Consider the following 17,251-nt stretch of genomic DNA (forward strand, 5'->3'; position numbering starts at 1 on the left):
ATATTAGTGATCACAGATTTTCGCCCTTTTGGTCCTGGCAGATAGAACTAGAAAAATAGATTTATAGGTTTTCACTCAAAATATCGATTTTTGGTAGGAAATTTTAGAAAAAATAGATTTTCAGGTTTTCACTCAAAATAATATTTGGTAGAAAATATGAGTGATCACAGATTTTCGCTCTAGCGCCTCTAGTTTCCGAGTAAAATGGACTTTTAGGTTTTCACTCAAAATATCGATTTTTGGTAAGAAATATGAGTGATCACAGATTTTCGCCCTTTTTGCCCTAGCGCCTCTAGTTTCCGAGTAAAATAGACTTTTAGGTTTTCACTCAAAATATCGAATTTTTGGTAGGAAATATGAGTGATCACAGATTTTGGCAATAGTTACTGAGAAAAATCGTCCTAACGCACTTAGTTACCGCCGAATTAGAAATGTGAATGATCACCGATTGAGCTTATTTTCTCATTGAAACGCAGAGTTGGGTGGTCTGAGATTAAGATGAGTGATCATGATTAAATTACATTTATAATCACAGATTGAATGATCACGTTCCTTTTTAATTTATTTATTTTATGTTTCCCATTTCTTTAATTATGCAAAAAAAAACATTTGTTTTAAATTTTTCTTGTATAAAATATTTATTTTATGTAGTTAAAGAGCCTTCATTTTACGCAAAAGCCTTTCTGTCATGTTTAAGTTGAGCACATTTTTTAGGGAATTTTCAATTTGTAAGGAATTTTTATTTTAAATAATCATTTAGTTCACATACATTTAAAATAGAATATAATACTTAAAAGTGTTTAGTTTAAGAACATGATACATAATTTATTAATAGAGAGCTTTCATTGATGCTTTGTGTTTTAATTCGATGCAAACCGTAACGAATTTGAGATTTTTTTTTGTGGAATACTGGCAAATTTTTTATATTTTTTTTGTTTTCTCAAAACCAAAGAATAAATTCTTGTAAAATAATAATATTGATCAACAATTTCTTTATAGTTTATGAAATTTTTGTAAAAAAATTATAATTATTTTAGAGAGATAGAGAGAAGAAAATTACGAACTAGTGAGATAGAGTGTGAGAGAGGAAGCTTTAGGGTGAAGAGCAATTACTTGCATATTAAACTCCTCTATTGCTTAAATCCTTAACTTTATAAATGCGCACTAGCCAATGCTCTGTTGTATAGGCTTCCTCCAACACATCCAGCTCAAAATCTTTGTTGCCAATTTCTGCCGCACGCACACGATCATAACCAGGAGGCTTGCCACCCTCTGTGTACACTTGTCCAAAGCGATAGTAACACATTTTATACATGAGGCAATTGAGTAAAGTGGGCGATCCCTCCTTGTCAACACGAAATTCACCATTGGCAGCATAATAATCTTTTTCTTTAATATGAGCACCACGATCAGTACTGCCACCAATACGCACCATCCATAAGAACTTATTGATATCGTCCGAGGAGTAACCTGTAAGACCGCCAAAAATTACCAGCACATAATCCACATCCAATTCACGCATAATTTCATAAGCCTTCTCCTCGGAAGAGGCCATGGCCTGACCAACTCTCGAAATGTGAGTGTTATTCCAGGTATTGTTGTCAACTAAAATTGTGCGATTAGCCATGGCTGTTATTTGATAGCCATAATCCCACCAAGACATAATGCGAGCATCCTAGAATTCAAAGAAATAGACAAAAATTACTTAAGACTTCATAAAGAATAGGTTTTATAATTAAAATAATTAATTTAATGTTTATTCAGCTTTGTTGTAGTACTCATTATGTTTCATACTCTTCCTATCACAGAATTATAAAAATATTCATCATATAACTTAGATAATTACATTAAATAACTTAATTTTTTGTTATATTCAACTCACCTCTGGGGTATTCATTTGCAGCCAATAGTAGGCCTCACGAAAATCATCAAATATTATGCGACCACCATCATGTGAGCGAGCACTTAATACAATACTGGGCGACGAATAGGCCTCGGAAGTAACCCAAGTACAGTGGAATGTATAGACAATCAACATTAAAGTAACAATGCCAACAAATGTTAAAGCCACCTCCTTCTTGACACCACCACTTTGTTGTTCCAATTTTTTGTATTGCCTTCTATTCTCTACCGGTTTTGATGAAGATGCCGCCTCTACTGACTTGATATACTTCGCCAATAAATGTGAGACAGCTATACCGGAAAGAATGCACATAACTGGGGCCAATACCAACATTAGACGTACCATTACACCCGCAAAATAAATGCTGGTGACGCCGTATAAAATTATGAAAATATTGGAATCGGAAAGTTTGGAGAAGCAAAAGTATAAACCGGCCGGAAACAGAAAAACAAGAATCTAGAAATAGCCGAAAGAAGATATTTTTTTATAATTAATATTACAGTTGAAATAGGACACGTAATGATCAATAAGGAAGCATTTAAGGGTGAAGGGAGAATAATGTAATTTTAAAATATTAAAGGATATTTTCAGCGATCAAAGTGTTAAGGTAATCACTTGGTAACATTAAGGCGTACTCATTTAAAGCAATAATGTCATCATTAATGGAGGGAAATGGATGAAAATACACACTATCAGGTGTATCACAGACATCAAATTCGTACAAATTCTGTGATCGACCTGTTTATTTAAATGTTAAAGAGAAAAACCTACCTGTAAATCGAAGTAGAATGAAGACCATGATGTGGGTTGATGTTCAGAGACGGAAGCAATGATGGGTATATGATTCTTTGCATAAGAAGGATCTAACAGAGAATAAAAACGACCCGTCCAAGGCGAAACTTTACCGGTGACCGTTAATAAAGTGCCCACAATAAAAACCACCGTTAAGATGGTCGATATTAAAGCCTTAAACAGTGTCTCAAAGTGATCTTTTGTCATCCAGGAACGTAAATAGTCCACAAAGGCATGAATTTGACACAGACCAAAAACACCCAAAGCCTAAAATAAACAAAAAAAAAGTTATAAATTTGTCTAAATTTTTACAACTGTTTGAATAATTCACTTACCAGCATATGTTCCGAACTTTGTATGGGTTGGAAACCCACAAACGATATTTGCATAGACAAAATCGTGCCCACACAATACAAAGTGCTGTAGGCCACATAAATCCGATGTGAAAAACGTCCAGTACACATTAGAGCCAAAACATGCAGAGGTATGAGATTGATTAAGAAAACGTAACCACCCCATGAGGAAACCATATAAAAATAGGCCAAGGCTGACATGGCCGACCAAAATATGGCTCCAGTTTTAACCGCCTTTATCCATAGATAGTATGTCAAAAGCATGCAGAATATGGCAATGCCTTCATTGTCATATGAACCAGCCACAGAACGGGAAATATAACCCGGAACTATGGAAATCAAAGCGGCGGCTACCAAACCAGCACCAGTACTCTACAAAATAAATAATTTTAAAAACCACATTAGTAAAATTACAAAAACGAACACTATTTTTTTGTATAATTATTTTTTTTTAGTTAATCAGCTTAGTTGTAGTACTCATTATGTTTCATACTCTTCCTATCAAGAATTATAAAAATATTCATCACAAAAACTAAAGTAAGGTTATCAGACAATATAACCTCTAAAAAAAAACACATTAAATACAAAATTCAAATATACTCACATGTATTTCTTTCGTCAAAGCATAAGTGACCAGCGTGGTGAGCGATGAAAAGAATGGAGCCAAAAATACACACACATTGCGTATATCAACGGTAATATTCAATAGCCATAATATCCTATATAAGGCAGCCGATGTAACCATCAATCCCGGATAGATGGTGCCACCAATAATACGTCCCAAGGGATACCAGGCGCGATCATCGAACCAATTGTGGAATTTATAGAAGCCATTTTCGGCCAAAAAGCGCGTGGTACGATAGTTGAAATATGGATCAAATTCATGGATGACGCTCTCAAAGCGTAGAACAGAAAATAAACGCGTGGCGAACGCTGCAACATACAAAATGTGAATAGGAAGTTGGCTTATAAAAATGATATGATAACCCCAAAAATCAATTTTACATTTTACTACCTAAAAATACAACACTACAACTTCCATACAACCCTGTTTTTAACATCACTGTTAAAACAAACTCTTCCTCTGTTAATAGACTAGTGTTGCATTTTCTTGATTTAGGTACTTTTTTTAGTGTTCCAAAAAAAATCCCTTTTTTTAGCAATACAACAACAAAATTCATGTTTATACTCACACAATACTGCAGCTATTATCAAAATTGCCAATTTTATTAAATGTTCTTGTTTTTCCCATGTTAGAAATCTGGTTTTTGCTAATGGCACCGCCGTCTCCACCGCCATTATTACGCTTTATAAAACTAATGCAATCTAAACAACACAATTTAATACATTTAACACCCACACACTCCAAAAAAGCCGCATATACTTTGCTAATACATATAAATGTTTGATAATAGAAAAAACTGACCCGGCGTCTTTTTACTTCAATCACAGCCAAATTTTCAGATGATTTTTTTCACTACAAATTCATAACTTATAGCTATAAATCTATATACTTTAACGACTTTACTTTTGTCTTAACACTTTTCGCTAATTATTTTCTCGTTGTGTTTACTTTTAAACCGATTTTTTTAATAAAATAAAATTAATATTTCAGAACGAAAGAATTCGTGGCACAAACTTACGGTTGAGAAAAAAATACCAAACGCCCAGACAAATGTCAAACTAAAACAAAAAGTAAAGTAACCTCAAATGGGTGATGCCATATGAGCAAATTTTTTGTAAGCGATTACAGCATTATAATCTGAGATTTTTATATTTCAAGTAAAAAGCTTATTTTGGTATAGTCGTCTTTTATACATTTTTGAATAGTAAAATTTTGTGCCTGCTCTCTTAATAAAGGCTATAGTCTAGGTTGACTATCGATTCAAACCGGTTTAAAAGTAACGGTAACGCTCGATTCCTAATTTTGACCTATTAAAACTTTGCCTGTCCCCATACAAAAAATATTCCAAATGGAATATTTCGAAAAGTTTTAATTATATTGTTAATGTATTTCACTTTTCTATGGTTTTCTTACATTTTTCTCACTCTCTGTTGATCTAACTTTAACCTGTGTACTACAAACTCTACCTCTTCAACCCCTCGCCAACAAACTTCGACTGTATCCTTTCAATTTTTGCCTTGTAAAAGAGCACTTAAGGACTTTTATCTTTGCAATCGAATAATTACTGTACCAACAAACTTCACACCTAATGGGTTAAAATTGTCCTCCTAAAGTTATTCTTCTGGCAACACCAACATAAAATAGCAGAACTTTTTTTGAAAACTTTTTGTTTTGTTGTTTGTATATTTGTATTATTGCAAAAATCGAGAAAAATATCAACTAAAATAAATAACAACATTTAATTAATAAAAAGTTTAGTTTTCCTATTAATTTATTTACAAGAAAATAAAATAAATAAATTGTAGAAATCCATAAAAAGAGGAAAAACATTGACAGTTGGTTTTGTTGTTGGCTTTGCACCATTGTTGTATGAAAAAAACGGTGTTCATACAACATATGAGAGTGTGTGAGTGAATGAGAATGAAATTGTGTCCATGAGACAAGGAGCTAAAGCAAACATTTTAAAGTCGATTATAGACACATTTGGTAGGACTAAATGCCCTGGATTTTTTGTAAGACATTCAATTAAATTTAATTAAAAAGCTAAATAATTAAAAAAAACAACAAGTATGTCATTTAATGTGACCACAACGCCAACAGTGGGGCAAACAACAACAGTAAGTGGCGGTTCTGCCACAGCATCTGGAGGAGGTCGCAGCAATTATAAAGATATTTATGATTTGTTGGAAAAGCTTTGCAAAAGTTTTGTGGGCGCCAAAGACAATCACAGTAAGTTGTTGCAAGTGAATTTTTGAATGTCAAATAAAATGAAAAAATAAATATTTTAATTAATTTGTCTTACTTTGTCTGCATCAAAATATTTAATAAATATTATCTTTCTAATTTTGTATTGGGTTTAATTTGTATGTTTCTTATTCTTGTACTACATATTATTATAATTTTTACTTAAAAATTAATTTCCAGGGGACGTTTTGCGCCACATTACCCAATACATATCAAACTGTCCATCGGCTTTGGGCTCTACACTGCCATATGATGAAGCTTCTTTGGTAGCAAAAATTACCCAACATCTCAATACCACCGAATTGTCAGGCGCTGCAACATCATCTTCCGTTTTAACCACATCCAGTGGAGTAAGTGGTTCACGTCACAATTCAGCACTATTTTTGAACTTGCACGAGCAATTAAAAGCCAGTGTAAGTTAAATATTAAAATATATATTCGTGAAAAGTTTTTGCAATGAGCTGGTCAAACTTAAAGGTTTTATTTAAAACATTTCAATTATTTCTGGGTTTCAAAATGGGATATGCGGTTTAATTCTAAAAATAGAAAGAAATTTACCTCAAAATATATATATTCTGGATCGTTATAGAGAGCCATGTCCGTCTGTCTGTTGAAATTAAATTTTCGAAGCTCCCAAATAACTTATAGTCCCGGCCTGGAAAATGGTCCCAATATTTTCTGAGATATAAGGAAAAAAGGATAACTACCTCGATTTATGACCTATATCTATATCTGGATTACTAAGTCAAGAAAAAAGGACAACTATCTCGATTTATGACCTATTTTTATATCTATATCTAGATTACTAAGTCATTAACATGTGGATATCTAATGATAGAGTTTTTCAATGAGGAGTATAACGAAAAATACAAAAACATTTTTTTCAATCTTTATCTTAAAGTATACTTTGGTGAAGTGTGTATAAGATTCGACACATCCGAATAAAAATGTTTACAGTTTTTAAGAATTGTGGTAAATGCATAAATAATACTCCACGCAGCACTTCAAAACAGTCACTTTCATTTTTAAACCGCAATCGTCTATATTATATTTATAAACTAAATTGATTTAAGTTTATAAAAATATGTAAACTTCAAAATTTGTTTTAGTAATTTACATACAACAGAAATTAAACTAAATTCATTTGTTGTCAACATATTTAGCAATTGGATACACATCAACGAAGTGCATTATTAACATTTCTCTATTATATGGCTGATTCGAAATATACCACTGCAGAAAACGGTCACAGTCACAGTGCAACAAATATGAAAACTACGGGCGTACAAAGACATCGTTATAGTAATCCGAATGCATCTTTGCCGCCAAACAGTACTATGCCTTCATTCAGAAGTCATCTTTTGCACAAATCACAACAACCATTAGCTGGTACACCTCAAATATCTCTAATGGCACAAGGAAATGTAAGTGAATCATGTTAAACTTTTTACTTACACGATAATTTATTTACATACGCACTTTTAGGCTTCAAATATATACAATTCTTCGGATTTGAATCATAAAATATCCATGTTACGTCAGTCTAGCCAAGGTGGTGGTAGTAGAAGTGGTTCTGAAAATGATACAATGCCAACAGCCAGTATTTTGCCCTCAGCAGCCAGCACTCATCTTCCTTTGCGTGGTTCAATAAACTCTGATATGAATAAAATGCTGGAAGCTCAAAATATTCTAAACGATGACATTGTACAAAATGTTATTTATGCCTTTACGGGTATACAGGGGAAATACTTAAAGAAAGATGTAGTTTCGGGTAAATTTAAATTGGATGTTAAAGCGAAAACATTAAATGTGGTGCAGGCCGGTATGTTGTTACGTCTGGCCGAATTGGGTTACTATCATGATTTAGTACAGTCCTACACGGATACCAAAAGTGGTTTGTGTGCCTTGGGCCTAATGGGTCAAGGTTTTGTTTCAGCTTTAAAAACCGAGCTTACGAAATACTACGGTATGGTGGCCATGCTGCAGGAACAGCTTAACAAACAACGTCAGGGCGAAACTTACGCCTTGTTCAATTCACCCTCTCGCCCGGAACGTCTAACTCTAATGAAAATTCTGGTTTGGTCTGTTGATCCCCTACAACGATTACAACTCTTGGCCTCTATTGCAGAAGCATGTCAGGAGAAGAAAGGTGGTGCTTTGGCATCGACGGTACATGGTTTTTTGAATAATGGTAATCCCATGGTTAAAAATATTGCCAAAGAGTTACTTTTAGCCATATGCGGTCCTCTTTATCAAATGCTAACTAAATGGCTACTGGAAGGTGAATTATGTGATCCTCATGGCGAATTCTTTATTGAGTGCCTTTTTGAGGTGGGACCGGATCGCTTATGGCATGACAAGTATCGTGTGCGTACATCTATGTTGCCGAATTTTGTAACCACGGATTTAGCTAATAAAATGTTAGTTACCGGTAAAAGTATTAATTTTCTATGTGAAATTTGTGAAGACAAGCAACCGGTCAAAGGCAGAGATGAGCTAAGGCAGTGTATTGAAGAAAATGGTAAGTTTACTTTGAAATTAAACCCATTAATTTAATAATTAATTATTTTTATAATTAAAACATTTAGCTGAGCATATTTTTTCTTCGGTTGCTGATACAAAACTGCATTCAACCATTGATTCCATATATCTTAACACTTCGAAACGTGTTCTCGATATAGTTATGGGTCCACATAAACTACTTGAACACTTACAGGCCATGCGCCGCTATTTGCTATTGGGTCAAGGCGATTTTATCGGCATTTTAATGGAAAACTTAAAGTAAATTTTATCTCAATTAGTTTTATATATCTAGTTATTTAATTTTTTTTATTTTCTTCATAGATGCGAATTGGATAAACCCGCCAAAGAATTGTATTCATATGATTTGTCTTCCATTATGGACGCTGCAATTCGTTCCACAAATGCCCAATACGATGATCCCGAAATACTAAATCACTTAGACGTTAGATTAATGTCACCTTGTGATGGTGACATTGGTTGGGACATTTTATCCCTGCAGTATACTGTGCGTGGTCCATTGGCCACCATGCTAGAGCCATCGATGTGTATATATCAGGTGCTCTTTAAACCATTATGGCGTATGAAACATATGGAATTTGTTTTATCATCGAAAATATGGAAAGATCAAAAGTGTAATGCAAAGGTAAGTTTTAACAGCAATTTTTGTGTGTCCATGTAAACCTTGTAATCAAAATAATTCGATACAATTTTGCCCATAAGCTGTTTTATCTTAAGGACAACAAAGCCTATTTAAATTGGTTTTACATACGAATATTCCTATAAATAGTAATTTAGCGCTCATAAAAACCTTAAATATGACAGGTCCAATACAAAAATTTCCATAATTTACCAAACTCCCATAAAAGAAAAAAAGTTTTTTTCTATTACCTCTCTTGGGAGCATATGGCTTCCTTTTTGGCCGACCACAACTTCTTGAGCCTTGAGGGTTCCACTCTAGCACCATCCTTGTAATACGATCAGGATTCTTTCCAATATTTGGCCGATCCACCTCCATTTCCTACGTTTTATTTGTGTTAGTATGGGTTCCTCGTTGGTCAGGTTCCAGAATATTCTGCATATATCAAGTTTCACTTCCGTACAACAGAGTAGACTTTACACATGCGTTGAATATTCTAAGCTTGGTACGTCTGGATATTTGTGAGTTTCTCCATACTGGTCGTAGTCTTCCGAATGCAGCTCTCGCTTTATTGAGCCTGTTATTTACGTCTGTTTCAGCGCCGCCATTCTTTGATACTGTACTGCCTAGATAGCAGAAGCTTTATACGTATTCAACTGGTCGCCTGCGTCCCTGTTATTTCATAACTTCCCGAAAATAAATGTTTACTCCTGGGCCAAATTACCGCATTCGATATCGAGTAAAATTGATTGTAATTTTCCTATACGAGCGAGAAATTTGTTAGATTTTATCATAATTTCTATATCGAAATCATTTTTCGATACGATAGCTCATTCGATCACGAATGCAGTAATTTGGCCACTGTAAATCTCTTAAAAAATTTGGTATCGAGTAGGGTTCTATAGTCGAAATTTCGACTTGTATAAATTTTTGAATAGTCGAATTTGCCGACTTTTTAGTTAGTCCACTTTTCGACCTTTTTTGGGATAACGTAATCAATTGTTCGACTTTTTCTGAACAAAAAGTCGTTTTCGACTTTTGCCATGACTTTGCCATTATTATGGACGGTTGCCATCCATAATACCCCCAATAGTTTTTCTCGATCACTTCGTTTAGTACTTTTTTATTAGCAAATCTTGTGAAATAACGATATTCTTAAAGTTAGAACTTCAAATTGATTTTAAAATGGTTTCTTTTATTTAAAATATACATGTTTTGCCGTTCAAATAGAAAAATCGCTGAGTTAACAAGAGAGCTATATTCGGCTGTGCCGAATCTTATATACCCTTCACCAAATTATACTTCAAAATAAAATTTATTTCTTTTTTAATTTTTTGGAAAAAAAATGTTGGAATTGTTTTTTTAAATTTTTAAAAATTTCTTTAAATTTTAAAATTTTTTTTTTTGTTTTTTAAATTTTTTTTATATTTAACGAAAAGAAACTTTTAGTGAAAAAAAAATCGTTGCAAAGGTTTTTGAAATATCTATCATTAGATATCCATATTGTCTATATTAATGACTTAGTAATCCAGATATAGGTCAAAAATCGAGGTTGTCCTGGTTTTTTCCTCATATCTCAGGCATTTATGGACCGATTTTGCTGATTTTAAATAGCAAACTTCTCGAAAGCATGTCGGACAGAATTATTGAAGATTTGGATCCCGAAGATATCTGGGGTCTTCAGAAAATTGATTTCAACAGACAGACAGACGGCTTAATCGACTCCGCTATCTATAAGGATCCAGAATATATATACTTTATAGGGTCGGGAATGAAAAATGTAGAAATTACAAACGGAATGACAAACTTATATATACCCTTCTCACTTAGTTGGGCTATCATGAAATTACCGTAACTCAGCCATTCTCCAACCGATTTTTATTTATATTTTTCTATTTGAACGATAAAATTCATATCTCTCAAACAAAAGGAATAATTTTAAAATTATAAATATGTTTTATTCTATTGGTGTTTTGAAGATGTAACTTTAAGAATACCGTTATTTCACTAAAACGAAATGATAGTGAAAAACTAAAAGTATTTCCGTGGCCCATGGACTCCAACAAAACAGAAGTGATACATGATAAATAACCCCATGAGAACATGGAAATTACAATTTTCCAAACAATTCCATTATATTGTCACTCACTGTATATTGATGTTATTATATTTTCTTTTGTAAATTGAATGTTTGCCACCATTAATATGTTTAGTATAAGTAAATATTGATTGTTATGAAAAGGAACTTTATTTGTTCTAGGTATAATTACATATTTAATATGTATATTTGTACAAACATACTACTTGTAGAGAATTGGGGCACGAACCCTTCAATTGTTAATTAATACACCAAAAGAAATGGTAAATTTTTAATTTGAAAATAGAAAAAATAATGTAAATGTTAAGTTAAATTTATTACAATTATATTGCAAATATTCAATTAATTCAGGTACTCATTTGCATAAAATAAGCCTACAAACACAAAAAATGGACTCTTAACACTCGAATCGAACGTTTACATTGTTTATTTATAATCAAACGACAACAGCCATACTTTCGGATAAGATTACTAATCTAATCCATTGGCAATTTCTTCTATAATGTCGCACTTTTGTTGCTTGGTTATTAAAACGATAATACGGAAATATTATCAGTTTTTATCACACCAACTGAAAGTACCAAGGGTCAATAACAATTTTATAATTAATGTAATGCAATAATAACAAATTTTATGTGTGATTTAGTACAAAAATGTTTAAGTTGTTTGCTTTATTACACATACTTAATTTACATATTACACACAGGTATTCTTGAAAACAACAGACAAATTATATTATATTTTCTTAAAACTTAGTTGACTATATATTTATATAAAGTAGAAAGATAATTTTTATATATTCATATTTTTATCAGATCAGATAAAGAAGGTACATTTACAATTTAGCATCAGCTTGTTTCAAGAGGGGAGCCAATTTCTGGGTCAACATAATGTTGCCGGCAATCTTGAGTTTACCCTTCATGAAAGCAGCTTGGGGATTCAATTTACCCAAAGCAATATCAACCATATCCTCATCGCTGACAGTCAATGTGGTATCAACTTTAACTCCCTGAGCGGGTCCCTCATAGATCTTGCAGCTCTTCAAATCCAAAGCTAATAAATAGTAGAACAAAAAGAAAAATAGAAGAGAACAATTGATTATTTTGTGAAGTCATGTTGTTAACATAGCAAATGGTAGCAGTGGTAGTAGTTGTAAATTTTTTCGATTTCTATAGTGAAAAACGCCCTTTGATCCCAAGTTTGTGAACATGGAATTACGTTGTTTTTTTCTTTATTTATATAATAAAATATAAAACAAACTTACTCCATTCCTTGGCAACTTTGCCATCCTTGGTAATTTTGTATAAGAAAACACCATTTACAGCCTTAGCTTTGGCTTCATTGGCCTTAACGCCATCGATAATTTTTTGGAAAACAGCATCAGATGAAAGAGTCATTGTGAATGTATTTTGTTTATTTGCAAACTATAATAATAAATCAAAAGAAAAATATAACATTTATTAAAATTATCACAAAAATATCAAATATTTAGCTCCAATCAATACTTCTTTTTTTTAACAAATGCTTACACTTGGAATGGACAAAATGAAATGTTAATTGCATGAAAATTTTACTTGGTTTTTATGTTAGAAGTTTCACTCTCTTCTTATTTTCTCATTCATAAAATTACGTACTTTACTGTTAATAACATTTGCACAATGCTGTAAATTTGACATTTCGTTGTAGTTAGTGTTGCCATATGGTTAGATTTATTTTTTTGCAGTTTACTGAAGTGGTAATGAAGTTTCCAAATATTTTTTCTTTAAAAACATATTTTTTTAAATTGATTTAATAATTTTAGTTAAAATTGTATTGCTTTATTACGTAATATAAAGTAAAAATACATTTATTTTATCATTCATTTCATATTTTTCATTTGCGATTCCATAACCACATATGAACTTCTACCAAATATATTTTAAACCGATTTTTTACTAATACCCTTCACCATGAGTTTGTAATTTCTACATCTTTCATTTGCGACCTCACAAAGTATATATTCTGGATCTTTATAGATATCGGAGTCGATATAGACATGTCCGTCTGTATATTTAAATCAACTTTCTGTAGCCCCCAAATACCTTACATACATGATTCATACATCAATATATAGGTAATTCTCCCTGCTCGGTTGCCTTATATCTTATCCACAAATGGATAAGATATAAGGCAAAAACCAGGGCAAGCTTGATTCTGGATCTATATCTGGATTACTAAGTCATTAGTATAGACAATATGGGTATCCAATAATAGATATTTCATTTGCGACGGGTCAAAATCGGAAAAATATTTTTTACCCCGATTTTTTTCCTCCAAACAATTATAAAATTTTTGAACTAAAAATTTAAAAAAAAAATATTTTTTAAAAATAAAAATTTCATAAAATTTTTTTCGTTAATAAATTAAAAAAAAAAAAATTTAAATTTTGTTTGAAATATTTAAAATTTTTCTTTTAAATTTGTGAAGGCTATTTAAGATTGAGCACAGTCGAATATTTCACCCTTTCTTGTTTAATTTTAAAACAAATATCTATGAAATTGCAAAAGAATCGAGTTTTAATCGAATAATTTCTTTTCAGCCTCTACGATCAATGGCCATTGAATTGAATAAAGTGTTGTATCGTCTACATTTGTTCACATCCGAAATGATACATTTTATACATCAAATGCAATATTACATACTGTTCGAAGTTATAGAATGTTCATGGGCCGAATTGCAGGAAAGAGTCCAGCAAGCTAAAGCATTGGACGACATACTAAATGCTCATGACGAGTTCTTAAGTACCATTAAATGTGGTGCATTTTTAGATTCATCATCTAATGAATTGTGTCACAATATGGAAACAGTTTACGAGGGCATTATACGCTTGGAAGTGTGGCAAGATAAATTTTATGAATTATGTTTCCGTGAGCTGAACGCACGTAAGCAATATGAAAAGGAGATTAAAGAATCGGAAAAGACAGGTAAATTTGGTCTTACTGCCGAAAAGAAATTGGAAAGAGATCAAGAGCATAAGATTTTCGAACAAACCGTAAGCAGTTATCACAAATCTTTGGAAAACATCGGTGGTGACTATGAGAAAGCAGTTAGATGTTTTCTATTGGCCCTCAATTCAAATAACGATCATAATTTACAATTGTTTGGCATACGTTTGGATTTCAATGAGTACTATAAGAAGAGAGATCAGCGTTTGGGTGTTCCGCTAACATTCGAACATATGCGCATGAGCAATGTTTATTTCAGTAATAATAAAAGTTTATTAGGCAGCCGCATTTCGAGCATAAATTGACCCCTAGAACTGTTCAAGAACACCAATATGCCTTTGAATTATCCCGAAAAGCATGTTCATGCTCATCTCTTGCAGCACTCTCAAATGAAAAATGTAGCACAACGTATAAGCACAAATAACTTTAATTGCCGCCATAATAGCTGTGCCAATAATTGTAAGTCTAAGCCTAAGCCGCCTTATCAAATCACAAACTCATCCTTAAACACTTTGAATACCTGCTTAAAATGGAAACTTAATTACTTTTATGAAGATAGTTATGATATTGAGAACTTGAAACGTCCGTTGGTTTTAAATGATTATAATGATATGATTTTACATACATGTTGTGAAATATTGTAAGGTAAAAAATATGAAACAATTAAAATTTAATTCAAAACTCAATCTTCCGTTAAGTGGTGGAAAATCAGTTATGTGAGTGTTTTTTTTATTTTGATTCTATAACTCTTTTAGTGTTTGTCGTTCTTGTATAACTTATCTATTCACTAATATGTTCTTCCTATATTTTGGCTTCTAATTAATTTATTTATTTAAAAAACAACGTTTTTATTTAAACCTCATTATGTTTTGGAGTAAAAATTGCCAAGCAGCTAGTTTTTCTAATTTATATTTTAGGTCAAGTAATGATTTTGTAAAACAAATATTTCTTTTTTCGTACTAATTTGTTTATAGATTATTTAATTGTATTATTACATAATTAATATTTTTGGTATTTTAAAGCAATAAATATACTATATAGTAAACACAAAATTAAAACAACATTAAATATTGTTAAATTAAAACAAAACTTGTAAGTATTTATTAAAAATTAATTGTTAAAAAAAATATTTCAAAATACACTGAGTTAAAAACGCAATAAAAATCGTGTGTTTTTATTAATCTATCTAGCCGCTATTCCGCAGATTGAAACCGAATTTTATTTTATTAGAAATTGTGGGTGCAGTCGTTAATGCTGTAAATTTGTGCATCACTGATGAAACGATCTTGAAACTTTTGCAACAGAGAACTAAATGATGCCTCGGTTGCAAAATTTTAAGGCATCACTGCCAACAATGAGCATTTTAAAACGTTTGACGTAAAGCAATGATGGCAAATTTGTTCCCTGTTGGGAACGTGGCTTAAAACGTTTAATCCAACCATGATAAGGGTGATTAATATTTTGTAATTATTAACAGAAAGTTAATTGTAATTGTTGTTGCTGTAATAGCTAAAACTTTGAATACCTGCCAAGTTAGGATGACTACTGCGATGCCATGTTTTGTCGGCATGATGTTGTGTTCCATCCGGGAGGACCTGCATGCAATGGGCTGTCATATGTAGTTTTAAATATTTCTGCACTGGCGTAATTGACCACCAACCGACTGCAACTTAAGTTCTGGAGTTGGCAAGTTGTGGTCCACAGTTCCGTCTCTCTCCAACCCGACAAAGAAGGATGATAGGGATAGGCAATTAAGTTTGCAGATACAACCATATCCGACCATAAACGGTGCGCGTGCGCTTTGGTCACCTCGAGAGAGACTAGACGAAAAGAAGTATTGTCCGCAAACTACATGATCTTCCAGTCTCGGACACACCACAACTTTAAACGCCAACTGAAGTTGCAGAAGCCATCAACACAGCTAAGCATTCAAAGGCAATAATACCTGACGGGATATCCATGCTGATGCTAAAATACCTAGGCGAGCTGATACTCGAGTACCTGTCAACGGTTTTTAACTTGTCAGTAAGGAGCTTAACAATACCCGGGTAGAGTGATCCCATTGCTAAAACCTGGGAATATCGAGAGCTAGGGACAACTGTAAAGGCCGATTTCCCTCCTGTCACCTGTAGCGAAGACACTCGAAGCTATTCACCACCACAGCTGATCCGGCAACGTTCCACAGCCTTAATGGTGCAGTTACCATCTGTACCAATCTTCCGGATGGATCGTCTGCATTGATTGCCTCTGCAACTTCAGTTGCCGTGTAAAAGCAGGTGGGTTATTATTGAATTCGATTTAAAACGAACGCTTTCGAAATATAATTGGGGTATTCACACGGTCTGCTATTAGTCATATTGTCATAATGTCCTAATATATTACAATAGTTGTTGTTGTGTTTTAAACAAAAAAATATTATTTTATGACAAAACAATAAACATATGTAGTTCAAATAGTCATATTAGTTTAGAACTTTTTTGTTTGAAACACAACAAAATTTTTTTTTAAACTATCATAATATCTGTGGTCACAAGCAATAACCGCCTAATTCAAAAAACATGTTTTTGAGAAAAAGCAATTTATAGTTATAAAAGCGTTTCTACGAAAAATAAAAGAATGCATTAGAAAAAGTAGAATGCAGAATCAAAGCTTCTTACCCTTACAATGCTAAAATGAAAAATTATAACAAAAGCTTTATTTATTAGAGAAATATTTAATAAAAACAAATATCATCGCTTAATGCAACTCAGAAATACAAAATTGAAAGTGCTAATGTCTGATTAGGCGTTTGTTGAAAACAAGTGTTTTGATTGTTGCTTGGCATATGTTGAGTTAAGCTGTTATTACATATTTAAATATTGACATGTCAAGTAATTAAGCCAATTTGCAATAATCGCTTATCTTTAGTTTGGCTATTATAATAGCATTCTTATTTATGAAAATTTATTTTGAGAAAAATAACAATAACAACTAAAGTCTTTATAAGCTATTTAAACAAAATAAAATATAATTGAATGTTTTCTTAAATATATTTTGACGTTTATTGTAAATGCAATAGTCTTCCTTAGGACTTAAGCCAATATGTTTCTAAT

At 32.3% G+C, this 17,251-nt stretch overlaps 3 protein-coding genes and 2 non-coding genes across 5 annotated transcripts; 1 reads left to right on the forward strand and 4 right to left on the reverse strand.

Annotated features, from left to right (window-relative positions):
* Nucleotides 1-608: 608 nt before the first annotated feature.
* Nucleotides 609-4,622, reverse strand: Stt3A (catalytic subunit 3A of the oligosaccharyltransferase complex). The gene is made up of 6 exons (XM_065506857.1): nucleotides 4,242-4,622; nucleotides 3,653-3,981; nucleotides 3,031-3,420; nucleotides 2,675-2,962; nucleotides 1,883-2,359; nucleotides 609-1,675 (listed from the first exon to the last, which is right to left on the reverse strand). Exons 1-6 carry the CDS (start codon nucleotides 4,345-4,347, stop codon nucleotides 1,121-1,123), a joined length of 2,145 nt encoding a protein of 714 aa, XP_065362929.1. The 5' UTR covers nucleotides 4,348-4,622; the 3' UTR covers nucleotides 609-1,120.
* Nucleotides 1,755-1,835, reverse strand: LOC135959333 (small nucleolar RNA Me28S-U3344). Its single transcript, XR_010576538.1, has one exon. It is a non-coding gene; the product is annotated as a small nucleolar RNA Me28S-U3344 (small nucleolar RNA).
* On the reverse strand, nucleotides 3,500-3,582 carry LOC135959332 (small nucleolar RNA Me28S-U3344). Its single transcript, XR_010576537.1, has one exon. It is a non-coding gene; the product is annotated as a small nucleolar RNA Me28S-U3344 (small nucleolar RNA).
* Nucleotides 4,623-5,379: 757 nt separating the features above from the next.
* Grip91 (gamma-tubulin complex component 3) lies at nucleotides 5,380-15,323 on the forward strand. The gene is made up of 7 exons (XM_065506827.1): nucleotides 5,380-5,902; nucleotides 6,098-6,330; nucleotides 7,081-7,341; nucleotides 7,403-8,438; nucleotides 8,506-8,698; nucleotides 8,762-9,083; nucleotides 13,754-15,323. Exons 1-7 carry the CDS (start codon nucleotides 5,743-5,745, stop codon nucleotides 14,462-14,464), a joined length of 2,916 nt encoding a protein of 971 aa, XP_065362899.1. The 5' UTR covers nucleotides 5,380-5,742; the 3' UTR covers nucleotides 14,465-15,323.
* On the reverse strand, nucleotides 11,805-12,834 carry LOC135956369 (peroxisomal multifunctional enzyme type 2). Its single transcript, XM_065506828.1, has 3 exons — nucleotides 12,705-12,834; nucleotides 12,440-12,599; nucleotides 11,805-12,228 (listed from the first exon to the last, which is right to left on the reverse strand). The coding sequence occupies exons 2-3, from the start codon at nucleotides 12,570-12,572 to the stop codon at nucleotides 12,011-12,013; spliced, it is 351 nt and encodes a 116-aa protein (XP_065362900.1). The 5' UTR covers nucleotides 12,573-12,599; nucleotides 12,705-12,834; the 3' UTR covers nucleotides 11,805-12,010.
* Nucleotides 15,324-17,251: the final 1,928 nt, after the last annotated feature.

Source organism: Calliphora vicina, chromosome 4 (assembly GCF_958450345.1).
Source record: "Calliphora vicina chromosome 4, idCalVici1.1, whole genome shotgun sequence".
NCBI lineage: Eukaryota > Metazoa > Arthropoda > Insecta > Diptera > Calliphoridae > Calliphora > Calliphora vicina.

Coding starts and splice junctions, on each gene's coding strand:
- Stt3A (XM_065506857.1), bottom strand. CDS start 4,347: ATGGCGGTGGAGACGGCGGTGCCATTAGCAAAAACCAGATTTCTAACA. Junction 2,360..2,674: donor CATTCTACTTCGATTTACAG/GTAGGTTTTTCT, acceptor GGCTATTTCTAG/ATTCTTGTTTTTCTGTTTCC. Junction 1,676..1,882: donor TGCAAATGAATACCCCAGAG/GTGAGTTGAATA, acceptor TTTGAATTCTAG/GATGCTCGCATTATGTCTTG.
- Grip91 (XM_065506827.1), top strand. CDS start 5,743: ATGTCATTTAATGTGACCACAACGCCAACAGTGGGGCAAACAACAACA. Junction 8,699..8,761: donor ATTTTAATGGAAAACTTAAA/GTAAATTTTATC, acceptor TTTTCTTCATAG/ATGCGAATTGGATAAACCCG. Junction 9,084..13,753: donor ATCAAAAGTGTAATGCAAAG/GTAAGTTTTAAC, acceptor ATTTCTTTTCAG/CCTCTACGATCAATGGCCAT.
- LOC135956369 (XM_065506828.1), bottom strand. CDS start 12,572: ATGACTCTTTCATCTGATGCTGTTTTCCAAAAAATTATCGATGGCGTT. Junction 12,229..12,439: donor CAAAGTTGCCAAGGAATGGA/GTAAGTTTGTTT, acceptor ACTATTTATTAG/CTTTGGATTTGAAGAGCTGC.